The sequence below is a fragment of the Mirounga leonina genome, unplaced genomic scaffold (genome assembly GCF_011800145.1).
Source record: "Mirounga leonina isolate KUSES-001 unplaced genomic scaffold, KU_Mleo_1.0 Mir_174, whole genome shotgun sequence".
NCBI lineage: Eukaryota > Metazoa > Chordata > Mammalia > Carnivora > Phocidae > Mirounga > Mirounga leonina.
This window is the reverse complement of record NW_023270451.1, coordinates 58,003,586-58,024,468: the sequence shown is the minus strand read 5'-3', so window position 1 is coordinate 58,024,468 and position 20,883 is coordinate 58,003,586. Positions and strand designations below refer to the sequence as shown.

At 39.3% G+C, this 20,883-nt stretch overlaps 1 protein-coding gene across 2 annotated transcripts in view; it reads right to left on the bottom strand.

The window, feature by feature from the left end:
• MET (MET proto-oncogene, receptor tyrosine kinase) overlaps window positions 1–20,883 on the bottom strand; it is a 116,622-nt gene that overhangs the window by 43,316 nt on the left and 52,423 nt on the right. Inside the window, exons 3-5 of one of the 2 annotated variants that reach the window (XM_035020973.1) lie at window positions 15,135–15,326; window positions 3,555–3,689; window positions 2,623–2,796 (exon numbers count right to left, since the gene is read on the bottom strand). In XM_035020973.1, coding sequence (XP_034876864.1) covers window positions 2,623–2,796; window positions 3,555–3,689; window positions 15,135–15,326 — 501 coding nt within the window. The remainder of the gene's footprint in view (window positions 1–2,622; window positions 2,797–3,554; window positions 3,690–15,134; window positions 15,327–20,883) is intronic. The other variant, XM_035020974.1, reaches the window with a different exon arrangement.

Genomic DNA, 20,883 nt, shown 5'->3' with positions numbered 1-20,883 from the left:
GGGGAAAGGGAAGGAAGTGGTTTTGGACAACACACCCTCGGATAGAACCAACAATGAGCTGGCAAACTCTGAGTTATCCTGAAGGGCAGGGAAACTCTGTGGGAAGGAAATGAGTGTCCGGCATAAAGCCACAGAGGCTAGGTCTCCCACCTGTCCGGACACGGGAGAAACAGCCACCAAACAACTAGCACCCTTTTGCAGGTGAAAATGATTTAAACGATCACATTTTCAAAACCCACCAAGATAATACATGAGAGCGCTAAAACAACAATAACCCCCCCCCCCCCCCCCCCGGAAAATTAGAATTTGCCTCTTCAGTAGTTAAAAAGTCACAAATGTATTGGTGGTAGCCTGAATGACACCCTCCCCCCGCCCCACCCCATAAGATATCACTGTTGCTTCTTATCTGAGTCTTCCAATCAATTAATAAACCATTTTATTGTTTCACTGGGACCGATTCAATCCTGTAAGATATGACAATTTTATCTTAATAAATTCAGAATGCATTGGAAAGTGCTCTTCCTTTTCTGAAGCATTTCTCATTGCTCTTTAAGTATGAGATCAGATAACATGTTTGAAACAAAATAACGGGCTTGCAATCCTGAAATCTCTCTTATGTGGAATTGCAAAGAATTTCATCCACTGAACATCATGTACCTTGAAAAGCAGGTTAACTCACATTTACTGGAAAGTGAAACTATACGCTAGTTGGGTTTTGTGCCTATAGTGTTTAAGACAGATAAGAAATAGATGAATAATCTGTCTTATTTTTTGCAGCAAGAATGCTAAATGTCACGGTCTAGTGCAGCATGAAATCTTCCTAACAACTATGAACCGAAAGGGATTTATGGACTCAGCTGCACTACTTTCCTCCTAACCATACAGCCCAAACCTCACTGACTTGTGCACGATGCAATGCAACCTTTTAAGATCACCAACTACAGAAAGTTGGAGTTCGGGAAGGTGAGAGCAGAGGGAGAGAGATTCTCTGGTTCCAGAAAATCCTAAAATATTTAGTCGTTTTAAAAAAAACATTTTAATATGGCTTTCATGAGTAACAGAAGGGAGTACATTGGTCAAATTAAATGTCCCCTTTGTATAGGCTCTCAACCTGCTCTGTACTTAAAACACCACTTTGGCTGTTTTTGAAATGAAATTGTTGTGATTCAATTGCATGTATATACACATACATACACACACCCCACATATACTCTCCCCATATCTCTTTCATGGAATTGCTGAGTTCAGATTTCTACTGTCTCAAATTGCCAAGGCTGTGTTTAAAAAAGTATAAATTTGCACGTGGTTTTAAAAATATACTGAACCAAAAAAAAAGGGTACATAATACCACAGTATAGATTTAAGTTTGTTTTCTTACTATCTTCTAGTTTATTCCCTGGATGATCAAGCTAAGTCTTAATAACTGTGTTTCACCTAACAGAAAATGATTTGGTTTAAAATCCAGTCACCCTGCACAAATCTTGCCCCAAACCGTAACTAAATGAAAACAGCCATGCGCTTGGGGGGGCGGTTCTTGTTCTGACTTGCATACTTTGTTTACTTGGGCTTGAACCAGGTGACCGAGACCTTTAACTTGAGTCTTTCACAAGAGTCATTTACTAAAGTCCAACTGTTCTATATGTGAGCAGGGAAAATACATACTGGGTCCTCACCAGGGAATTATTTTCAAGCAAAAACGTATTTGGATCGAGACATTTAAAAAAATTGCCATGGAGATTTTCGTAGTACCAAATATCTGTTTCACCAAAAATAAGGCAGCAGAGAGTTGGAGAGCGTGGCTACAATGCCATGACTGAGCTCACTGCCAGAAGCTAAGTTCCCTAATAGGAGGAGGCACTTTCCTCTTGTTCAGACCACGTTTCCTTAGTGTCTACAAGAGCGCTGCTGTATGGTATGCGGTCAATAAATATTTTTGGAATGAATTAAAGAATGAAATGGCTCACAGAGTATAGATGTTAGTATTAGTCATCAGTTGTACCTGTACTGTTCTTCCAGAAACTTTGAGAGAAGGCACGTACCCATCCGTGGGTGTTCATTGTCCACCTGCCTCCTACACTGGCCTGGGAAGTAACCTCTAGTCTTCTGTGTGATGACACAAAGTCACCACCTATACACCAGACAGGAAGAAATCTTCTGTCCTCTCTGCCCCATCATGGCTGGCATCCCTAGCTTGCCTGGTTCAGCTTAAGATTCTGGGTTATGCCATGAGCAGACCTCTGTGCATGGTGGAGGCTCATGTCCGGGCACCTGGTTGATTAAGTTGGTGGTGAGGAATCACTGAGTCAGATGGGTCAGGAGGGAAAAGGACCCAGGGTGAGGAAATGGGGAGCATCGTTGCTCACCAGCCACCACTCTTCTATTAACAGAGCACTAAGGGAGAGCAACGTGCTCAAGGAGAGAACTACTTGGTGAGTGTAAAGCACATATTTCAGGTCCAGGACTCAGGGTGATGCGCCCAAATGCCACCCCGAAGGAAAACCTTGGAGAAGGATGGTGCTTCGGCTGATGTCTCACAGCTAAATGAATACATTGAATTTAGAATTTTTTCATTAATGGGATTATGTTTACCAAAAACACACGTGACAGCTGACAGATTCTTACCTCATAGATTGTAGGCAGACAGATCTCCTGAGTCCATGTTCCAGTGGGGCATTCCTCTAATTGCACACATTTATCGTGGCACCAGCCGCACTGCACAAAGGGAGGGGCGGAGAGACACTGACTGCAGGACTGGAAATGTTCACAGCCTAAGCCATTCAGTGGGATCTTGGTGATCTGTGAAGAAAAGTGATGGAGAGAGCTTCCAGAGGGGTTTTTTGTTTGTTTGTTCAGTGAAAACTAAATACACCAAAGATACATGTGAATCTAATTGTATAGAGTCTACCAGAGATAGCACCTATGTGTGAAAATTATGTAATAATGATAAAGTGATTTAAACAAAAAAACCAAATTCCTTCCTTTCCTCTATTGTTGGCGCATATGTGATAAACATTACCATCACTGTCCAGGGAACACAAGGACTGTCATACAGCGTTAGAGGTTTTATTTAGTAGGGACATTTTGGTCTGTCTGAGACGATTTTAAAATAACAAGAGAGTATAATTTAAGCTGCTAGAAAACACACTTGAACCCCTGGGAAATTCTAAGTAAGTTTACATATCATTTAGCATCAAGATGCACCTCCTTCTCTCAGAGAAGAGGGATTACTGGCTGGTGTCAGATTCCAATGTACATTTCAGGACTTATCTGCCCGCACTAGAGTTCTGCCCTTAGGTCCGTAATTCTCATTCTGCATGTTTGTTTTTCTCATTGAGAAATAAAGGACAAAAGAAGTACACATAATGAAGACCTCCCTTTGGTCCAGTCTTCCTGAATAAAAATTTAACTTGGTTTCAGAAAATCTCTGGAATACTCAAGAAAAAATCTGAGAGAGGAGAGTGAATCCAGGACCAAGAGAGAAGTTAAAAAGGACCACATGATACATACTGTAAAAATCCACTCAGGAAAAACCTCCCTGTGGGAACAGGGCTTACCTTCTTCCCAGTGACAACCAGCGTGTAGCCATCTTGGTTTAATGGGTGCTCCACAATTGCTTCTGGAGACACAGGGTGGGAATCCAGGCGAAAATTCACATGAGGGGTTGACGATCCTGATCGAGAAACCACAACCTGAGAGACAAAACACAAATGAACTTAGTCCAACAAGCTCAGTTTAAATACAAGTGGAAAATGTGGATGATAATGCTAATAACAGATTAAGAGAGCTCATGGGTATTTGAACTAAAGGCCCAAGTGTTTATCTCATTGTAAATCAATACACCATCTCCTAATCTCCTGTCTTGAAGGCAGTTCCTCTGAACCCCCAAGGCAGACTTTCGCATATGATCTTTTAATGGTGTATAGGGAAGGAGATCTTTTGGTCAATCAGCCAGCACATGCAGACAAATCCTCACAATTGTATTGGGAACTGGAGGAGCCAAAACTCTCCCAGAACTGAAGAACTCACCTATGCTACAAGGATTTCAGATTATTTTTTAACTTTATTCACCTGCCCTGCCCCACTGGGCAGCTTTCCTTGACGTCATGGAATAGAGAGTGGACAGGGAGTCTGGAGGACCTGGATCCAATTCCAGCTTTGCTACTCTTAAGCCATATTTATAGATCTCCTAAGGTCAAAATAGGCCTTCAGGTACTTTAAAATAACGGGCTGTTGTTTTTATAAACCATTGTCTAATCAGATGTTATTTCTTGGATTATAAAGTTCTACTTCTTGACCTGGTTTTATAATAAGGTCTGATGGCTTTAACAATGCCTTGGAAACGAGGTTTGATGACTTTTGTCATTCTTGTTTTCAGGTATTTCTAATTTGGGATGTTTCTCAGCTATATAATTTCCATCTTCTCTACTGCTAGAACCCACTAATAATGAAGTCCAGGGATAAAATCAGAATGACTGGGGTGCCTCAGTAGCTCAGCTGGTTAAGCGTCTGCCTTTAGCTCAGGTCATGATCTCAGGGTCCAGGGATCAAGCCCTGCTCAGCGAGGCGCCTGCTTCTCCCTCTCCCTCTGTCTCTACCCCCCTCAAGTAAATAAATAAATCTTAAAAAATTTTTGAGAAAGTCAGAATGACTATTAGAGATGAACACTAAGACTTTAGGAGAGTTTGGGAGTGTTCAGACTTTTATTCTTAAATAGGCAATAAATTTGTATCTATATGAGGTGCAGGAGGCTGAGGTCAGCCCTAGGCTTGAAACTGCCTTTGTGAAATTGTCCAACATCCCAAATACCCTTTTATGTTTCATTGAATGTGTGCTTATTTGCCATAGGTGTGAAATCATGGGACAAACATGGGGATCTGTGAGATTATGATTAAATAACCATTCCCTCTATCTCAACTTTTTCATCTGTAAAATGGGAATGAAAATTACAGGTGTAATTAAATGCTTAGTACTCTAACAAACTCACACACAACATAAAAATATTTTGGGGAACTAGTTGTAAATCTTTTCTTCAGCACAAGGAGTCAAGTAGCTTGAAAAAATTTGGGAAGATTCCCAAAGTCTCTAATTTGCTCCCAGACAGTGGGTTGTTGATAGAGAAACTAACTAAATCCACATACCTCCATAAAAGCTAAACATCATGACATTTTGTTCTAACACTTGTTCTATCCCAAACAGCACTTTCAAAACATCTCCATTAAGGAGGGTGGCTATATTTGCACAGAAGTTAAATGATGGATCAAAGGTCATTTGGTCAGGATGAGAAAGGATGGAAACTGTTGTTATTCCTAAATGTAGGGCCAAATAGTTATCTGTGACTTTTGTAGCCAAAGTAGAAAGAAGTTCAATTACCAGTCCTACCTCCCCTGCTGGGTGCGGGTTACAAGCAGAATATCAGGATATCAGACTTTTAACACCTCTATCCCAAATTATCCAGATTTCAGTTATCCAATTTTTCAATTTTGACTCACTTCAGGTGCTCACCACTTGTTTTTCCCATTTTTTTTCGTATTTCCCTAATTGTTGCCAATCACTTCCAACTACAAAGATGAAAAAAAAAATCTCCTTTTCTCACATACAAGTCAAAAACAAAATCAAACCACAGCCTCTCTTAATAACTGGACTCTGTTCTATGCCTCATTCTGTGCTTTCCACTTCATTGAAGATTATTCATCTCTCTGAACCTTCCTATGAATATTTGCATTTTGCCTCTCTCATATCTTCCAATCTATTCAGACCTGCTACATAATAAGATATAAGATCTCCTAACTTTTTGCTCTCTTTAATATCATTTCCCCATATTTATAAATAAGCAATCCCTTCCTAATTACTAGGTCATCATCTTTGACTTCATCAAATATCTGAAGCCCATTCAAATGTTCATTTCCCAGAAAGGATTAACCTTTGTCTCTCTTTTCATAAAGAAGCTCTTTGCCTCTCTGGAACTTGGGTAGATTGATTTAACGTATTCCCTGTTCAGACTTTTTGTCTGGAGAGCACTATATGTATGGTGACTGAGCCAGTCGTTGTGCTAAGAGCTTTAAATGGTTTTTTTGTTTACTTCTCACAATAATCCTACAAGATAGGTACTATTATTTCTCCATAAAGAAAATGCAACAGAGAATTCTAGCTAAAGAGTACAACAGTCCGGTTTCCAAGGAGCTTTATCTAATGCCAGAATCCGATTTGCTTGACCTCTTCTTAAACACTCAACTGCTACAGTCTTGGAGCACCAGAGTAAATACCAATAAAAAGCTTCAACTCTGAGCTCTCAAGAGCCACTCATGAGTCAAAGCATTAAAACAAATTTCACAATATATTTGCCTTGCCAAATACTCCTTGTTTCAGTAATCCTGGCTGCAGAAGTTAAGTGTGCCTAAGGAGAAAGACTCCACATCTGAATAGTTTCTGATGGCACAGAGGAAATGTTACTAGCAGAGCCAGCGAGTTCTACTTTTGATCACAGAGCTAGGATGAGTGTGGCTTCATGTAGAAAATGGGATGAACCAGAGAAGACAGGAAGGCTGTAGGGAAAAGTGAGATACCTGGGGTTTTAAGCAGAGGCCAAAGCACAGATGAAAATACCTTTCTGTTGATCATTAGCCCTTTCTCTGCAGGGATACCTATTGCTATAAAATGCCAAGAATGCTTTTCTATCATTAATTCCTCACTTTATCTTATTGTTAGAATTCCAAATAATGGAGTAACCACTTTAACCCTCAAAATACCCCTGTAGCGATGTTTTTTAAGAAATCAGAAGTTCCTTTTTGTTGTCATGGAGATATTTCTAAGGACAGAACTGAATCTAGCATTTAAATTTAATTCTTAGGATAATTAGTATGAAATAGAAGACTGGTAATTATCTTTGACTGTGTTGACAACTAATCTTTAATGCTTAGGTCTCAAAACAACAACAACAACAACAACAACCACCAAAAAACCCTTTTTCTTTAATGCTTCTGAAAATACAAGACTAATATGTTTGGGTGTGAGGGAGTAGGGGAGAATCCAAATGTACCTGATTGTTGTGGCTATGATCTCAAATTATCTGGGAGAGGACATGAGGAAGAAATATATGTACAAATAAAATAAAACCTTTGTGGCTAGGCTCTAAAATCCATAAACCTTTTGTGTGATATATTTTCAAATACATAAAGGCTAGATTCCCTCACCCTACACATAGAGATTTATTTTTTATTTTTATTTATTTTTTATAGATTTTATTTATTTGTCAGAGAGAGAGTGAGAGAGTGTACAAATAGGGGGAGCTGAAGGCAGAGGAAGAAGCAGGCTCCCCGCTGAGCAAGCAGCCCGATGTGGGACTCGATCCCAGGACCCTTCGGATCATGACCTGAGCTGAAGGCAGATGCTTAACTGACTGAGCCACCCAGGTGTTCCAAGATTTATTTTTGGTTAAACTGTTTTAAAATTTAATTTTCCTTAAGAATGATGAATATAGTTTAACATGAAATATTTGTTTCTCTCCTTTTTTTTTTTTTTTTTTTTTGGTTTGTTTTTTTAAGTAGGCTTCACGACCAGCATGGAGTCCATCATGGGGCCTGAATTCACGACCCTGGGATCAAGACCCAAGCCAAAATCAAGGGTCAGACATTTAACCGACTGAGCCACCCAGAGTGCCCCACTCTCCATTTTTTTAAAGTGCACAATTCATTGGTTTTTGGTATAGTCACAGATTTGTGCAACCATCACTACAACCATTTTGGAACACTGTCATTATCTCAAACAGAAACTCAGTACCCTTTAGGCACCACCTTCTCCATCTCCTTGTGCCCTCCAGTCCCTTGCAACCACTAATCTACATTCTGTCTCTACAGATTTTCCTATTCCAGACATTTTATATGAATGAAATCCTACAATATGTGGTCTTCTGTGACTGGCCTCTTTCATTTAGCATAATGTTTTCAAGGTTCATCGTGTTGGGACATGTATCAGTACTTCATTCCTTTTTATCGCTGAATAATGTTCCATTATATGGACATACCATATGTTATTTATCCATTCATCAGTTGATGGACATTTGGGTTATTTCCACTATTGTGAATACTGCTACTATGAACATTCACATACAACTTTCTGTGAGAACATACATATTTTCATTTCTTGGGTATATACTTAGGAGTAGAATTGTTGGATTTTATCGTAACTCTATATTTAACCCTTTGAGGAACTGCCATACCATTTTCCATAGGTGTGCACAATTCTACATTCCCACCAACAATGTGTGAGGGTTTTAATTTCTCCACAACTTCACTGACATTTGTTATTTCCCGTTTTCTTGATTATAGCCAACCCACTGTGTGTGAAGTGGTACTTCATTGTGATTTTGCTTTGTATTTTTTTGCCAAATATTTTCTTAAATTAAGTAAAAGGCAAGCTTACTTCTGGAGGTTCACAGTCTTCCATCCATTCCTCCTGCCTGAGACTGAGTACCTGAGTATCACCTACTTAGCCTCCCAACCAGTGTTCTGAATATCCCCTCATAGTCAGACTGGGCTTTTATAAAACAAAGTCCTAGAGAGGCTGGAGGTGGGGAAGAGATAAAAGATGGAACAAAAGTGGATTTTCACTAGGAGAATCCGTCAGAGTGGGAATAGATTCCCTGGGCCCAACTGCTTTTTTGAAACCTACTATTTTTGGCAGCAGATACACTAAAATTGAAGATCAAATAAATTTTCCTTTTGTAAGAACAGAACATATGCAGTTCTACTTCAAGGAAAATAGAACCAAGTGGAAACTTTGATATCATCTAGACTGATTTCTAGTTTAAAAGTTAAGAAAAATAGAGGATTTCTGTTAAGGAAATTTGTAATGAAAGATGATGCAAATCACTGGAGTTTGAAACTCAATGAGAAAAAAATATGAATTGAAAGAAAAGAAATGTGAGAGAAGGAGATGACACCATTAATAAATAGACCGGGTTATAACTGGGTGTGACCTTACGGATCTTGGGAGTGGGTCTGCTTTCCCTATAGTTCCCAATACGGAGTTGGGCACATAGTAAGTCCTAAAGGCATATCTATTGCCTAAATATATGAATAGCCTGAAATAAGAAGCTCACTTAAGTCTTGATGAAGGGATAAGGTTTTTAAATGTTTCAGATATTTAGATAACCTGTAAGAGTTTGATCTGCACTTCCAAGATATGACTTCTAATGCTTCTTGCCTATTGTAATAGACTGAATGTTTGTGTCCACCTAAAATTCATATGTTGAAATCTTAACCCCCAATGTGAAGGGCCTTTGGGAGTCAATCAGGTCATAAGGGTAGAGTCCTCATGAATGAAATCGTGCCCTTATAAAAGGGACCCCAGAGAGCTTTATTTCCTTCTTCCCATCATGTGAGGACTCAGCAAGAACAGCCATCTATGAACCAGCTATCAGGTTCTCACCAGAAACCAGATCTGCTGGTATCTTGATCTTGAACTTCCTAGCTTCCTGAAGTGTGAGAAATAAATGTTTGCTGTTTAAGCCACCCAGTCTATGGGAATTTGTTATAGTAGCCTGAATGGTTCAGACACCTGCTTTAGGTTTACTGTCTCCCTTAGTATGTGAGAGAAATTGGTGTTCGTGTAGAAAGAAATCAGATATGAAGAGTGGAGCTATTTCAATCAAGGTAAACATCTAGTTTTCTGAAATGGAAAAAAAAAAACACGAGAAGAAATAGAAATTGCTGATTGGTGCTAACAGCTCAAGAAATAAAAGTGGTAAGACAAGGTACCAGGTGGCAAAAGTTGAATTAAATGAAGCTTTGCTCTGTTCTTTCCTTTGTTCTTTTTGGTAAATGGGCATGAGTGCTTCTATACCAACCTGATATTACAAAGGCCAGGTATACACAAAAAGCAAAACAATTTTCCTTATTGCTGCAATACTGATGTGCGTGTGTGTTTTAACTTTTTGAAATGATTGTGAGTCGAAATGAGTCAAAACCAGATTGAGGGCGCCTGGGTGGCTCAGTCGTTAAGCGTCTGCCTTCGGCTCAGGTCATGATCCCAGGGTCCTGGGATCGAGCCCCGCATCGGGCTCCCTGCTCGGCCAGGAGCCTGCTTCTCCCTCTCCCACTCCCCCTGCTTGTGTTCCCTCTCTAGCTGTCTCTCTCTCTCTCTCTGTCAAATAAATAAAAAATAAAATCTTAAAAAACAAAAAAACCCAAAAAAAACCACCAGATTGAGACCTTTGTAAAAAAATATCAAGCATCAAAAATCCAAATAAACTAGTAAATTAAAAAAATTTAAATATCAATACTTTCAAATCAATACTCCAAATACAATAATTGTAGGATCTGCCAATTTATACACAGAGTATATCTGTTTTTGAATTTTAAAAGTGATAAAAGTTAAAAAAAAAAAAACTACTGATACATATACTTCATGTTTTTAAAATGTCTCTCTACTCTTTCAAAAAAGCACCCAAACAAGAAATCCCAGTTATTTCCTATTACCAACAAAACAAACAAAAGCTTAGCATTTTCCCATGGTTTCAAATATTTATGATGTTTTAATTTTCTATGCATATAACAGTGTATAAGATATATGTATTTCAAAAGCATGCATGAATTCATTTTAGGAGACTACATGCACTGGGGTTGATTTTTAGTTATAGATAGAGCTCTGAAATTATTATTTTTAATGGTTTCTTTTTCAAACAAAACAAGTCTCAGAATTCATGAATATATTTTCTTCTATTTTTAAAACACTTTTTAGAAGATTTATTTATTTGAGAGAGAGAGAGAAAGAGAGAGAGTGTTCAAGAGTGCATGCATGCGCATGAGCAGGGGGAGGGGCAGAGGGAGAGGGAAAGAATCTTAAGCAGACTCCCCGCTGAGTGTGGAACCCAACATGGGGCTCAATTACAGGACCCTGAGATCATGACCTGAGACCAAATCAAGAGTCCAACGCTTAACTGACTGAACCACCCAGGTGCCCCAGATTTTCTTCCAAAGGAATATACCAAATGCACCATTCTTTAGGGATGTAACTAAATCAATGATGTACACATAAAAAAAGAAAGGCAGATGATATTTTTATCTGAGGATTTTATAAAGGAGAACAGTAAATTAGCAATCCCTAAAGAGAAATGTTTAAGTTTAAGCTTTGCCTGGGTCTCTGCTGGATGCTCACAGCATTGATGAATTGATAATCTGTGTCTACATTCTCTAAAATAGCAGTAATCCCAAAGGCAATGTATGCCACAGGCTTCTAACACAAAGATCTAACATACCATGATGGTGGCACAGGAACTGAAAGAATTTGAAGACAGGAGGTCAATAGATGAATTGATTCTTCTTACTGGAAGTGAGTAATTATCCTCAGGTTCACTGATTACTAACATAATCCTTTACGTAATGGTCGTAAGTAATGATCACAAGCAAAGGATACCTCTTAGGTGATCCCTATGTCCTTAACTTTCTTGCTTATGATCCAACTAGTCCGGTTAAGAGGCACAAGAGAACAGGGGTAATGAGTGCTAACAGCATCAAGGAATTGAGAAGATGGGAAAGGGGGTGGGAGAAGAGCAAGGATGATGCCGAAGAACCAAGTGACAGCTGTGACAGTGCCCACTGCCAGGGCACTGTATGCAGACAAGGTAGCTGCCCAATGAGTGTTTGTGGGAGCTGAACTTGAAACAAGTCTTGAAAGTGCCTCCCCACCCCCAACCCACCCGATACACTCATTCTCCCTGGCCTGACAGTCATGCACAAATATTTTAATAGCAATGCCTTGCATCTAGAGATTAAAGGCCTTATAAGAGAGCTGTAAAAAAAAAAAAAAAAAAAAAAATCTATCTATCTATCTATCTATCAAGCACTGTTTTTGCAAGTTGATTAGATGAGGAGCTCAGAAGGGGAGACGTGAGCAATCCCTGTGATTAGTCCTGTGATCTTCATGAGTAACCATCTTCCCTCACCCACATAGCCCTGCACACAGCACTAATGTTCCCGAGCCTTTCAACATCCCCTCCCCGTCTAAAATTTGTAAGAAGCCCTGTTCTCACTGTTTACTTTTACTATCCTGAATAGGACTTATCATATTATTTTACTTCAAAGCATCCCAAGAGAGTGATCACACAAATAAAAACTGGTTTTGAAATCTGTATCTATGTTGATAAACTCTAATACATGTACACATCAGTATATTTAGACGGAGTTGCACCTGTATGAGATAAGTTACACATGTTTAAATGTTAGGAACATGTCAAACGTGTCTTCTCTGCCATACATATAATATTGTTAGCTAAACAATATAATTCTTTCTAACCAAATAACCACTGTGAAATACCTGATTCCTTTTACACCCGACAGCTGGGGCTGAAGCTTGTATTCCCAGCCAGAGCTGGACATAAGCACAATAGGAAAGGCAGAAACAGCTGCAAACTCTTGAGAGAAAACATTTGCAAAGCAACTTTGACTTTAGGCTTCAGGGTAGGAAGGAAGTAAAAATCATTTTTCTGTTCCTTTTCATGTATGGCAGCTGTCTTTGGAAAAAAATTATGTCCATTCCAGTTTATAACAGAAACTCCACAGTATTATTAAAACAGGAGTTGCAGGAACTTAGGCCTGGCCACAGATTTAGCACTTTACAGCAGTCAAAACATTTATAGAACTTGCTAGTACTGCTTGGCGAGCTTCAGCTAGGTCTTTGCTGCACGCCTGACTGACTCCTCCCCCAACATTATTTGCTGTAAACAAACTGGATTTCAGTGATGTTGACTGTTTGATCCTTCAGTGCCTTGGGTTTATTTACATAAAATTTAAGGGAATGGAATTCTCTTGGACAAGTGTCAGAGAAATGGATCCTATGTGGGTCTCAATAGCCCTTTGTCTGTATGTCTTTGTCTTTTGCTGTCTTGATATCAGGTACATGTTTTTATCTCCCATACTAAAATTTCAGGGGCGCCTGGGTGGCTCAGTGGTTAAGTGTCTGCCTTCAGCTCGATTATGATCCTGGGGTCCTGGGATCAAGTCCCACATTAGGCTCCCTGCTCAGCGGGCAGTCTCTTCCTCTGTCCCTCCCCCGGCTTGTGCTCTCTCTCACTCTCTCTCAAATAAATAAATAAAATCTTTTTTTAAAAAATAAAATTTTAGTTCCTCAAAGGCAGGTTCTGTGTCACTGTTTCCTTTGCTTTACTTATTTGCCCAGTAGAGCAAGGTTAGTAAGTTCCCAATATATATCTGATGAATTAAGAACCATGTGGTTTAAAAAATCAGTGATATCAGATCTTCACATAAAATAAGTATCTACTTATTTTCATCTTTAATGTTTTGGATGCACAGATAATGGGCATAATATAGCTTCTTTTATGTAAATGCTGGGAGACAAGAATAAAACACTTGTCACAGCATTTCTGTTACAATGAGACTGATACACGACATATCACTTAGGTGGTGGCATCTGTCTCACAGCAGAATTTACTCAGGTATTAGAGCAATCTATCTAAAAATGGGATTTTATTACAACTTTAGAATCTGGAAATAGGCCAAGAACCTTTTGATGTAAAAGAATGTAAGACCTAAAGTGACTATAGAAAGCTTATGAATATGAAACTGGATGGATGAGGTAATAAACAATTTAGAAAAGAAGGAAAGCAAAAGTAGAGATAAAAAGTCAACATAGTGAACACATTAAGAATTCAACAGATGCCAGATTCTCTCATGTTCCTTCAAATTTTTTGGAATTCTATAAAATAGTATCAATGTCAATTAAAAACACATATTTAAAATAACACTACATATTTTACAAGGATAATAGATACGACCATATTTCAAATACTTTAGAGTGCTTGTGTGTGTAGGAGGGGACTGGACATCCAGTTTTCAGATTTTAAGGAGTTAAGGACAGAATGAAATGGTTTGAGGTGGGTAAATAAGAACACTGGGCTGGGAGAGAGGGAGGAGTGGGGAGAAAGTGTAATAATTTGAAGCAATGGGAGGAGGGGAGACCAAGTGTGGAAGCATTTAGATAACAGGATCTGTATGATTAGTTTTGAGCTTGGAAGGCTTTATTTACACGTTTTATGGTTTGAAAAAAATCCCACATGCCCAACTAGTTAAAGAAAAACATGATTTAAAATATGGCAATGACCAATATCCATACACTACAAAGACAGTGGTAATTTTACAAAATATATTTTGTAAAAGAATAGAGATAGAGGATGTACAGATGGGCAAGTCAAAGGAAAACATCATTGTCCTCAACTGGTTTACTAGAAGTCACTGTCTGACTAGGATGTTAATTAGATCTGACGATTATGAAATAAGAATCTCTCTTTAGAAGAAACTTCTAGTATTTGTAGAAAGTCATCATTTCCATAGATGCCATGGTCATTGTGCATTAATCAAGAACCTACTGATGAACTCACATTGAAAGCACTATCCAGTAACTATTAAAGCAGTCAAAGAGATTCAACACAAGAGCATTTTAATTTCTGCAAAGTGCTAATTATTGTATCTAGGAAACACGATAACTGCGTCTAAAATGTGAATTTTTATTGTATGGAAATATGTTGCTATCTATTAAAAGCATTTCTTAATAAAATCTGGATTTTTTCCCCCAGTGTTTGAACTTCTTTGTGTCTGACCACATCATTTTGCAGAATGAGGAGAGCTGGAGTTACAATGGGATCTTGATGATAACGTCCTTTCCTAACTCCTGCCAATATTTCTCAATGATGTGAATGTTTCTTCTCTTGGAGACCACATGGTTCACACAATAGCTCTCCTTTGATCCATAGCTTCCCATGAAATAGGAAAACATCGCCTGGAAGTGCTTCAATTGTTTCATTTTATTCCAATCATGTGAGAGAAATCATGAATGGAAAACAACAACAACAACAACAAACAAAATCCCAAACCATTCTGGGCAAGAAAATTAAAGCAACTACATTTAAACTGAAAGCTTCCAGAATTTAACAAAAATAGGCCATACACTTCATAAAGAATGGACCAGGCTTCATTGTTTTGCTTTCAGTCTGTCTCTAGCTTTTACTGTGATTTTCGCTTTATAATATTTGCAAATACCTTACTATAAAAACAAAACAAAACAAAAAACTAATTGCACCAAACCAGGTAAAACAGACAGAGCCACTCTTAGAAAGCATTTACCTGCATGAAGCGACCCTCTGACGTCCCAAGATTAGCAATGGTGAGGTCTCCTTTAATGAAGGTAGATATAGATGTTAAGAGGACTTGGTTGAATTGGCCCATGAATAAGTCAACACGCTGCAAAGCTGTGGTAAACTCTGTTCGATATTCATCACTGCGTACTTCACAGCCTGATGAATTTCTCAAAAGTGTCTGAAATAAAATATGGTCATAGAATGAATGTGAGTCCAGACGCGAACAGGCTGGTAAAAAAACTTCTCGGGATGTCTTTTCAGAGCTCGGAGGAGAATGGAAAGGATAACCATACAAAGAAACAGAGAGCCCCAGACAGGCAGAGATTACTCTAGTGATCTACATGGCTCCAGTACCACTAGGTGCTCCACATGTATACAGATGTTAACTGGGGTAAACCTTCTTACCGCAGTTTGCGCTATGGTTGAATATGCGCATACATAAAAATGGAACTCGGTGGTGCCGGTAAAAGAAAAACAAAACTATAAATGTCTCAGACCTGGGCATAAAGGTAATGCTTCTAGCAGGCAAGTCCAGTAAGATGGATTTCAACTGGAATAATAATAAATGTTAGAGTCATACATAATACATTAGATATTTGAAAATGTGTGCCTTTGTGCATTTGTGTGCAGTGAGGCGGTAGGGGGTGGTAGCTGATAGATAATTCACAGGGAGTCCGCAGAACACAGACCCCAGACTCAAATTCCTGCATCAAATCCTAGTCTCTCGTGCTTATTTACCTTACATAGTCCCCATACTATGTATTTGTGAAATTCAGGTTATCCATTTCACAAGTAAAATCGAGAGAATTGTAGAGATGTGCCTACCTTACAGAGCTGTTGTAAAGGTTAAATGAGCTATCTCTTACCATAGAACTCAGCACCTAGATAATACCACTGAAGTATTTGTCATCATTATGGGGAAAGGCTCAAAAAAAAGGTAAAAGCTGGGCACCACATGCCACAGTTACCAACTTACAAAAAAGGCAATTACCACTCAATCAGGTATTTATTTATCTTATAGATTCAGCTTCAGATTTTTAAAAATATTGTTCAGTCATACATGTCAGTTAAGCACTGTGGATCCGTCCCTTCACCTTGACACCTCAGTGTCCTGGTTTTCCTTCTACTTCTCAGATTGCAACATTTAGTCCTGGTGCAGGACCATCTGTGCCTGCCTATCAGTGTCAGGGTTTCTCAAGGCTCCATCCTAGGGCTGCTCCTCTCCTCACTCTTCACACTCTCCCTACGCAACCTTAGTCTCTCCTGTGATGTCTATTACTATTTAGTTGACACACGCATTTGTACCCTCTCCTCTGAGCTGACTGTGCATATATCAAATTGCCCGTAAAAAAACACTCAGATGTCTCCAAGACCTCAGGCTCAGCGTGACCAAAGCAGAAACCACAATCTTCCCCCATGCCTGAGCTGATGATACAACACACCCCCAGTGAATGGCTCTACCATTTCTCTAGATGCACAGGTCATAAATCTAGGTGCCATCCCTGATTCCTTCCCATGTATAGTCCATCACCAATTTTCATCAATTGCACTTTCTAAATATCTCCTGGATCCATCCAGTTTTCTCTATCTCCATACTTTGACCCTCATCCAACCCACCCCTTCCCATTCCTGAACTACTACAATGGTTTCCAAGTAAGACCTGCCATATCTGATCTCATCCATTCTCTACACTGCAGACAGATTTTTTTCTAAAACACAAATCTCATCATGTCACTCTGTTTAAAACACTTAATGTCTTCCTATTGCTCTCAGGATAAAAGACAAAAATTTTTAACACGGCCTGGTGAGCTCTGCGTCATCTGGATCCTATTGAACTTTCCAAATTCATCCTCATTGTGCTCTCCTTTGCACTCCAGTGAGCTGGTTTTCCCTCAGTTCTCCAAATATGCCATGTGTCCTCCCATTACAGGGCCTTTGCACATGTTCCTGGAGTGATCCTTCCACCTTCATTCACCTTATTGACTGCTATGTCTCCTTCAGATCATAGTGTGTTGTCATTTCCTGAGGAAGCCTATTCTGATCTTAATATTTAAGTCAAATGCTTCTATTATCGACTGTCATAATACATTTTACCTATGTGTCATAGCACTCATAGCTGCAGCTACTATTTGCTTGTGGATTACATGATTGATGTCCCTGCCATCAGAGACCATACTTGTTTACTGCTGTGTTGTTAGTAGTAGGTGAAATATCACCACAGATCTTTAATAAATATTAACTGAGTAAGTGAATCAATTATGATTAGATGGGGGATGAGTGTGGAGATATAAACTAATATTACTAAAGCTAGGGGCGCCTGGGTGGCTCAGTCGCTAAGCGTCTGACTTCAGCTCAGGTCATGATCCCGGGGTCCTGGGATTGAGCCCCGCATCGGGCTCCCTGCTCAGGGGGAAGCCTGCTTCTCCCCTCCCGCTCCCCCTGCTTGTGTTCCCTCTCTCGCTATGTCTCTCTCTGTCAAATAAATAAAATCTTAAAAAAAAAATATTACTAAAGCTATTTTTTTCTTCTTCCAGGAGTAGGTGTAGTTAAGAGTTTATAAGAAACAAATAGAGTGCTTAGCTTCTTTTTTTTTAAAGATTTTATTTATTCATTTGAGACATAGAGATACAGAGAGAAAGAGAGCATGAGCAGGGAGAGAGGCAGAGGGAGAGGGAGAAGCAGGCTCCCCGCTGAGCCAGGAGCCGGATGCGGGGCTTGATCCCAGGACCCTGGGATCATGACCTGAGCCGAAGGCAGACGCTTAACCATCTGAGCCACCCAGGCGCCCCGAGTGCTTAGCTTCTGACTATACTTATAAGACATCTGGGAATTGGTAAATTTGGGGGAGATAACAGGGGGCAGGAGGACATAATAAGGAACTGTCTTCTAACTTGGAAGAAAAAGATAAAAAGTTTATTTTTACATATATATATATATTTTTTTAGATTTTATTTATTTGACAGAGAGAGCACAAGCAGAGGGAGAGAGAGAGAGAAGCAGACTCCCTGCTGAGCAAGGAGCCCGATGTGGGACTCGATCCCAGGACACTGGGATCATGACCCAGGCCGAAGGCAGCCGCTTAACCAGCTGAGCTACCCAGGCGTCCCTATTTTTACATATTTTTGTATGTAGTTTCAAGTTAAGGAAAATGATTTGAAGATTAGGAATTCTATTATCATCCTATTGTATTTATAATAATCAGAAAGCTGCCATAGTATATTTCAGACTAACTTAGTGTTGAACAACAAAGTGAAATAGAAAATTTACTTATCTTTATGTAAAACAGCCTTACTCCTTAATGTCAAAATTCTGTCACATGGAATACAGAGTTCTTACATCTATTGCCTTTTATGGTAAAAAATAATCTACAATGCTGTTTTATATAGTAACAAATATTTCCTCATTATAAGTGGCAATAAATTAACAAAGAGTCTCAGAGATGCTAAACCTACTGACTCTTGTAATTAATGAAATGTTCTGGTTCTAGACATTTATTTTGATATATTAATGAGTGCTATTTCACTATTTAATTAGAAGCTTTTCTTCACTGAAGTACTATGGATTGCTCTGAGGAGTAGCAGATAACTAAAACATAACAGCAATTCAATAGTAACCGATTAATTGGTAATTAAGTTTCCATTGGTGATCAATCATCCATTTTGCAGAGATAGCCACAACCACGGAAGCTGCTTAAAGGAGCAAAGACCAGTTTTAAATCAAAGACCATCTCAAGTATTCCATTTCAGAGGTGACTGCTCTTCAGGGTCAGCATTGTGGTTGTTTTGTTCCTTTTCTTGCTTGTTTTTACTTTTTTTCTGTATCTAGATGGCATCTTGGGAACTTAAAGCCTCAAATTTGACCTTGCAGAGATATGATGGATTCAATGGGACATAAAAACAATTTGCTGCATGTGGAGTAGTCATAGATCGTAAATTAGAAGCAGCTTTCTGTCAACAAGAGGTCAGAAATGGTCTCATTCATCTTCTATCATCCTGCCCTGTATTGTGCTTAACACACAGTAGGCATTTAATAACAGCTTCCTTAAAAATTACTCTATCTACAAGGTATCCATCTGCATACCCAGCTTGCTTCCTTGTCTGTTTTTGTTGAACTAGGCCAGCAGGAGAATGGAGGTGAAATGGATCTCCAAGTGCCTGCAAACCTGCAAGAACTCCTGGATCTTTTTTAAATGGAGGGAAGGTAACAACCAAACTTCAGCTAGTATGTGCCTTCACATGTAAGGCATAAATGAAGAACTCTGTACCAACTCAATTAATATTTATGTATATTCATGCATATTTACAGTTTCAGACTTCTCTCTTAGGAAAGTGTAAGGTCTCTAAATGGTATCTCCTCAAGGACTGATTGGATTATATCTCTATTTCTCCCCAAAACAAATTCTTAAGTTTAAAATCGTTGCACAATGCTGGAATAGGATCTACAGAACACCTTGATCTTGAAAAGTTGTGCAATTTCGAGCTCAAAAACAAACGTCATGTCAAGTCCAAGTGACATTCAGATTTTATAAGCCAGGGGATCCCAACCTTATTCTTCTTCATTTTCTCTGTAGCTGAGATCTGCAGGAGAGGGGTGGGGGCAATAGCTTCTAGGAGAGAGTACCATTCTAGTATTCAGTGCAGGAGAGAGGACTACTCTTGTCTCTTCCTGCTGAGAATCTTGATAAACTCAGTGATTGGGGTCAGGGTGGCAGGAACTAGCTTACAGAGCTCTATGTTGTCTTTGAGTTTGAATAGTGTAATTTTAACCATCAGGGAGCCTTGGCTTAAGCTCTTGGCATTGCAAAGGTACAGCACTGTGTAAATATGACTAAATCTCAGTCTGATTCACTATGTCCCTTAAAGATAATGAGCAAATGTGTTTGCTGCTCATTTGTGCAGGGAAGATGGGGTGGCTTCTTACCACTTTACACACAGTTCCTGGGTGCAGCGTTTGGAGTGGGGTTGGGTCCAGATGGAAGAGCAACTACAGACCTGCTGCCACTTGTGCTTCCCTCAAAGCCAGGAGGGCTTGTGCTTTGAGGTAAAACTGCACATAGCTGGTGGAGGGCAGTTCTCTGGTAACATAGCTGTTTTGGGGCACCAAGGAAGGGTCTGCAAAGAAGGTTTCACCCCAGCACTAGTTGGGGAGTCAGACTAACACTCTCTTTTTGGTAACAAAAGGAGGAAGAAGGAAGAAAGGAAGGGAGGGAGGAAATCAATTTTTTTTTTTTTTTAGGAAATCAATTTTTATCCTGCATCTACACTGTGCCAGGCACAGAGTTGGGCATTTTCACATACAAGCAGACTCACAGCCCTGTAGGGTTTTCAGTTTTCAGGAGCAAGAGACTCAGAGCAGCTAAGGGTGCAGCCACAGTGGCTGATTCACACTGGAACTGGCATCAGAACTGGAATACTCATTACAATCTGGTTCCATCTGAATCTCAAGCTCATGAATTTCTTCAGCTACTGTTTACTATTCTGGGCAAAGCTCCAAGAATTGCACAATTACAATAATGGAAAGGGCCTTAGGGACCATCTTACCCCAGCCCCTCATTTTAAGTATGAGAAACTGAAAGTCAGGGAAATTGTAACTCTCAGAGAGTTGGAATCAGTCAACAAAAGTTACCAATTAGCATGTTAAAAACCCTACAACTCTTCAAAGTAGGAAATATAGATTTACCCACCCCTGATTCCTTTTCTGAGAGAAAAGCTGAATTAATCACTGTTTTCTGGATA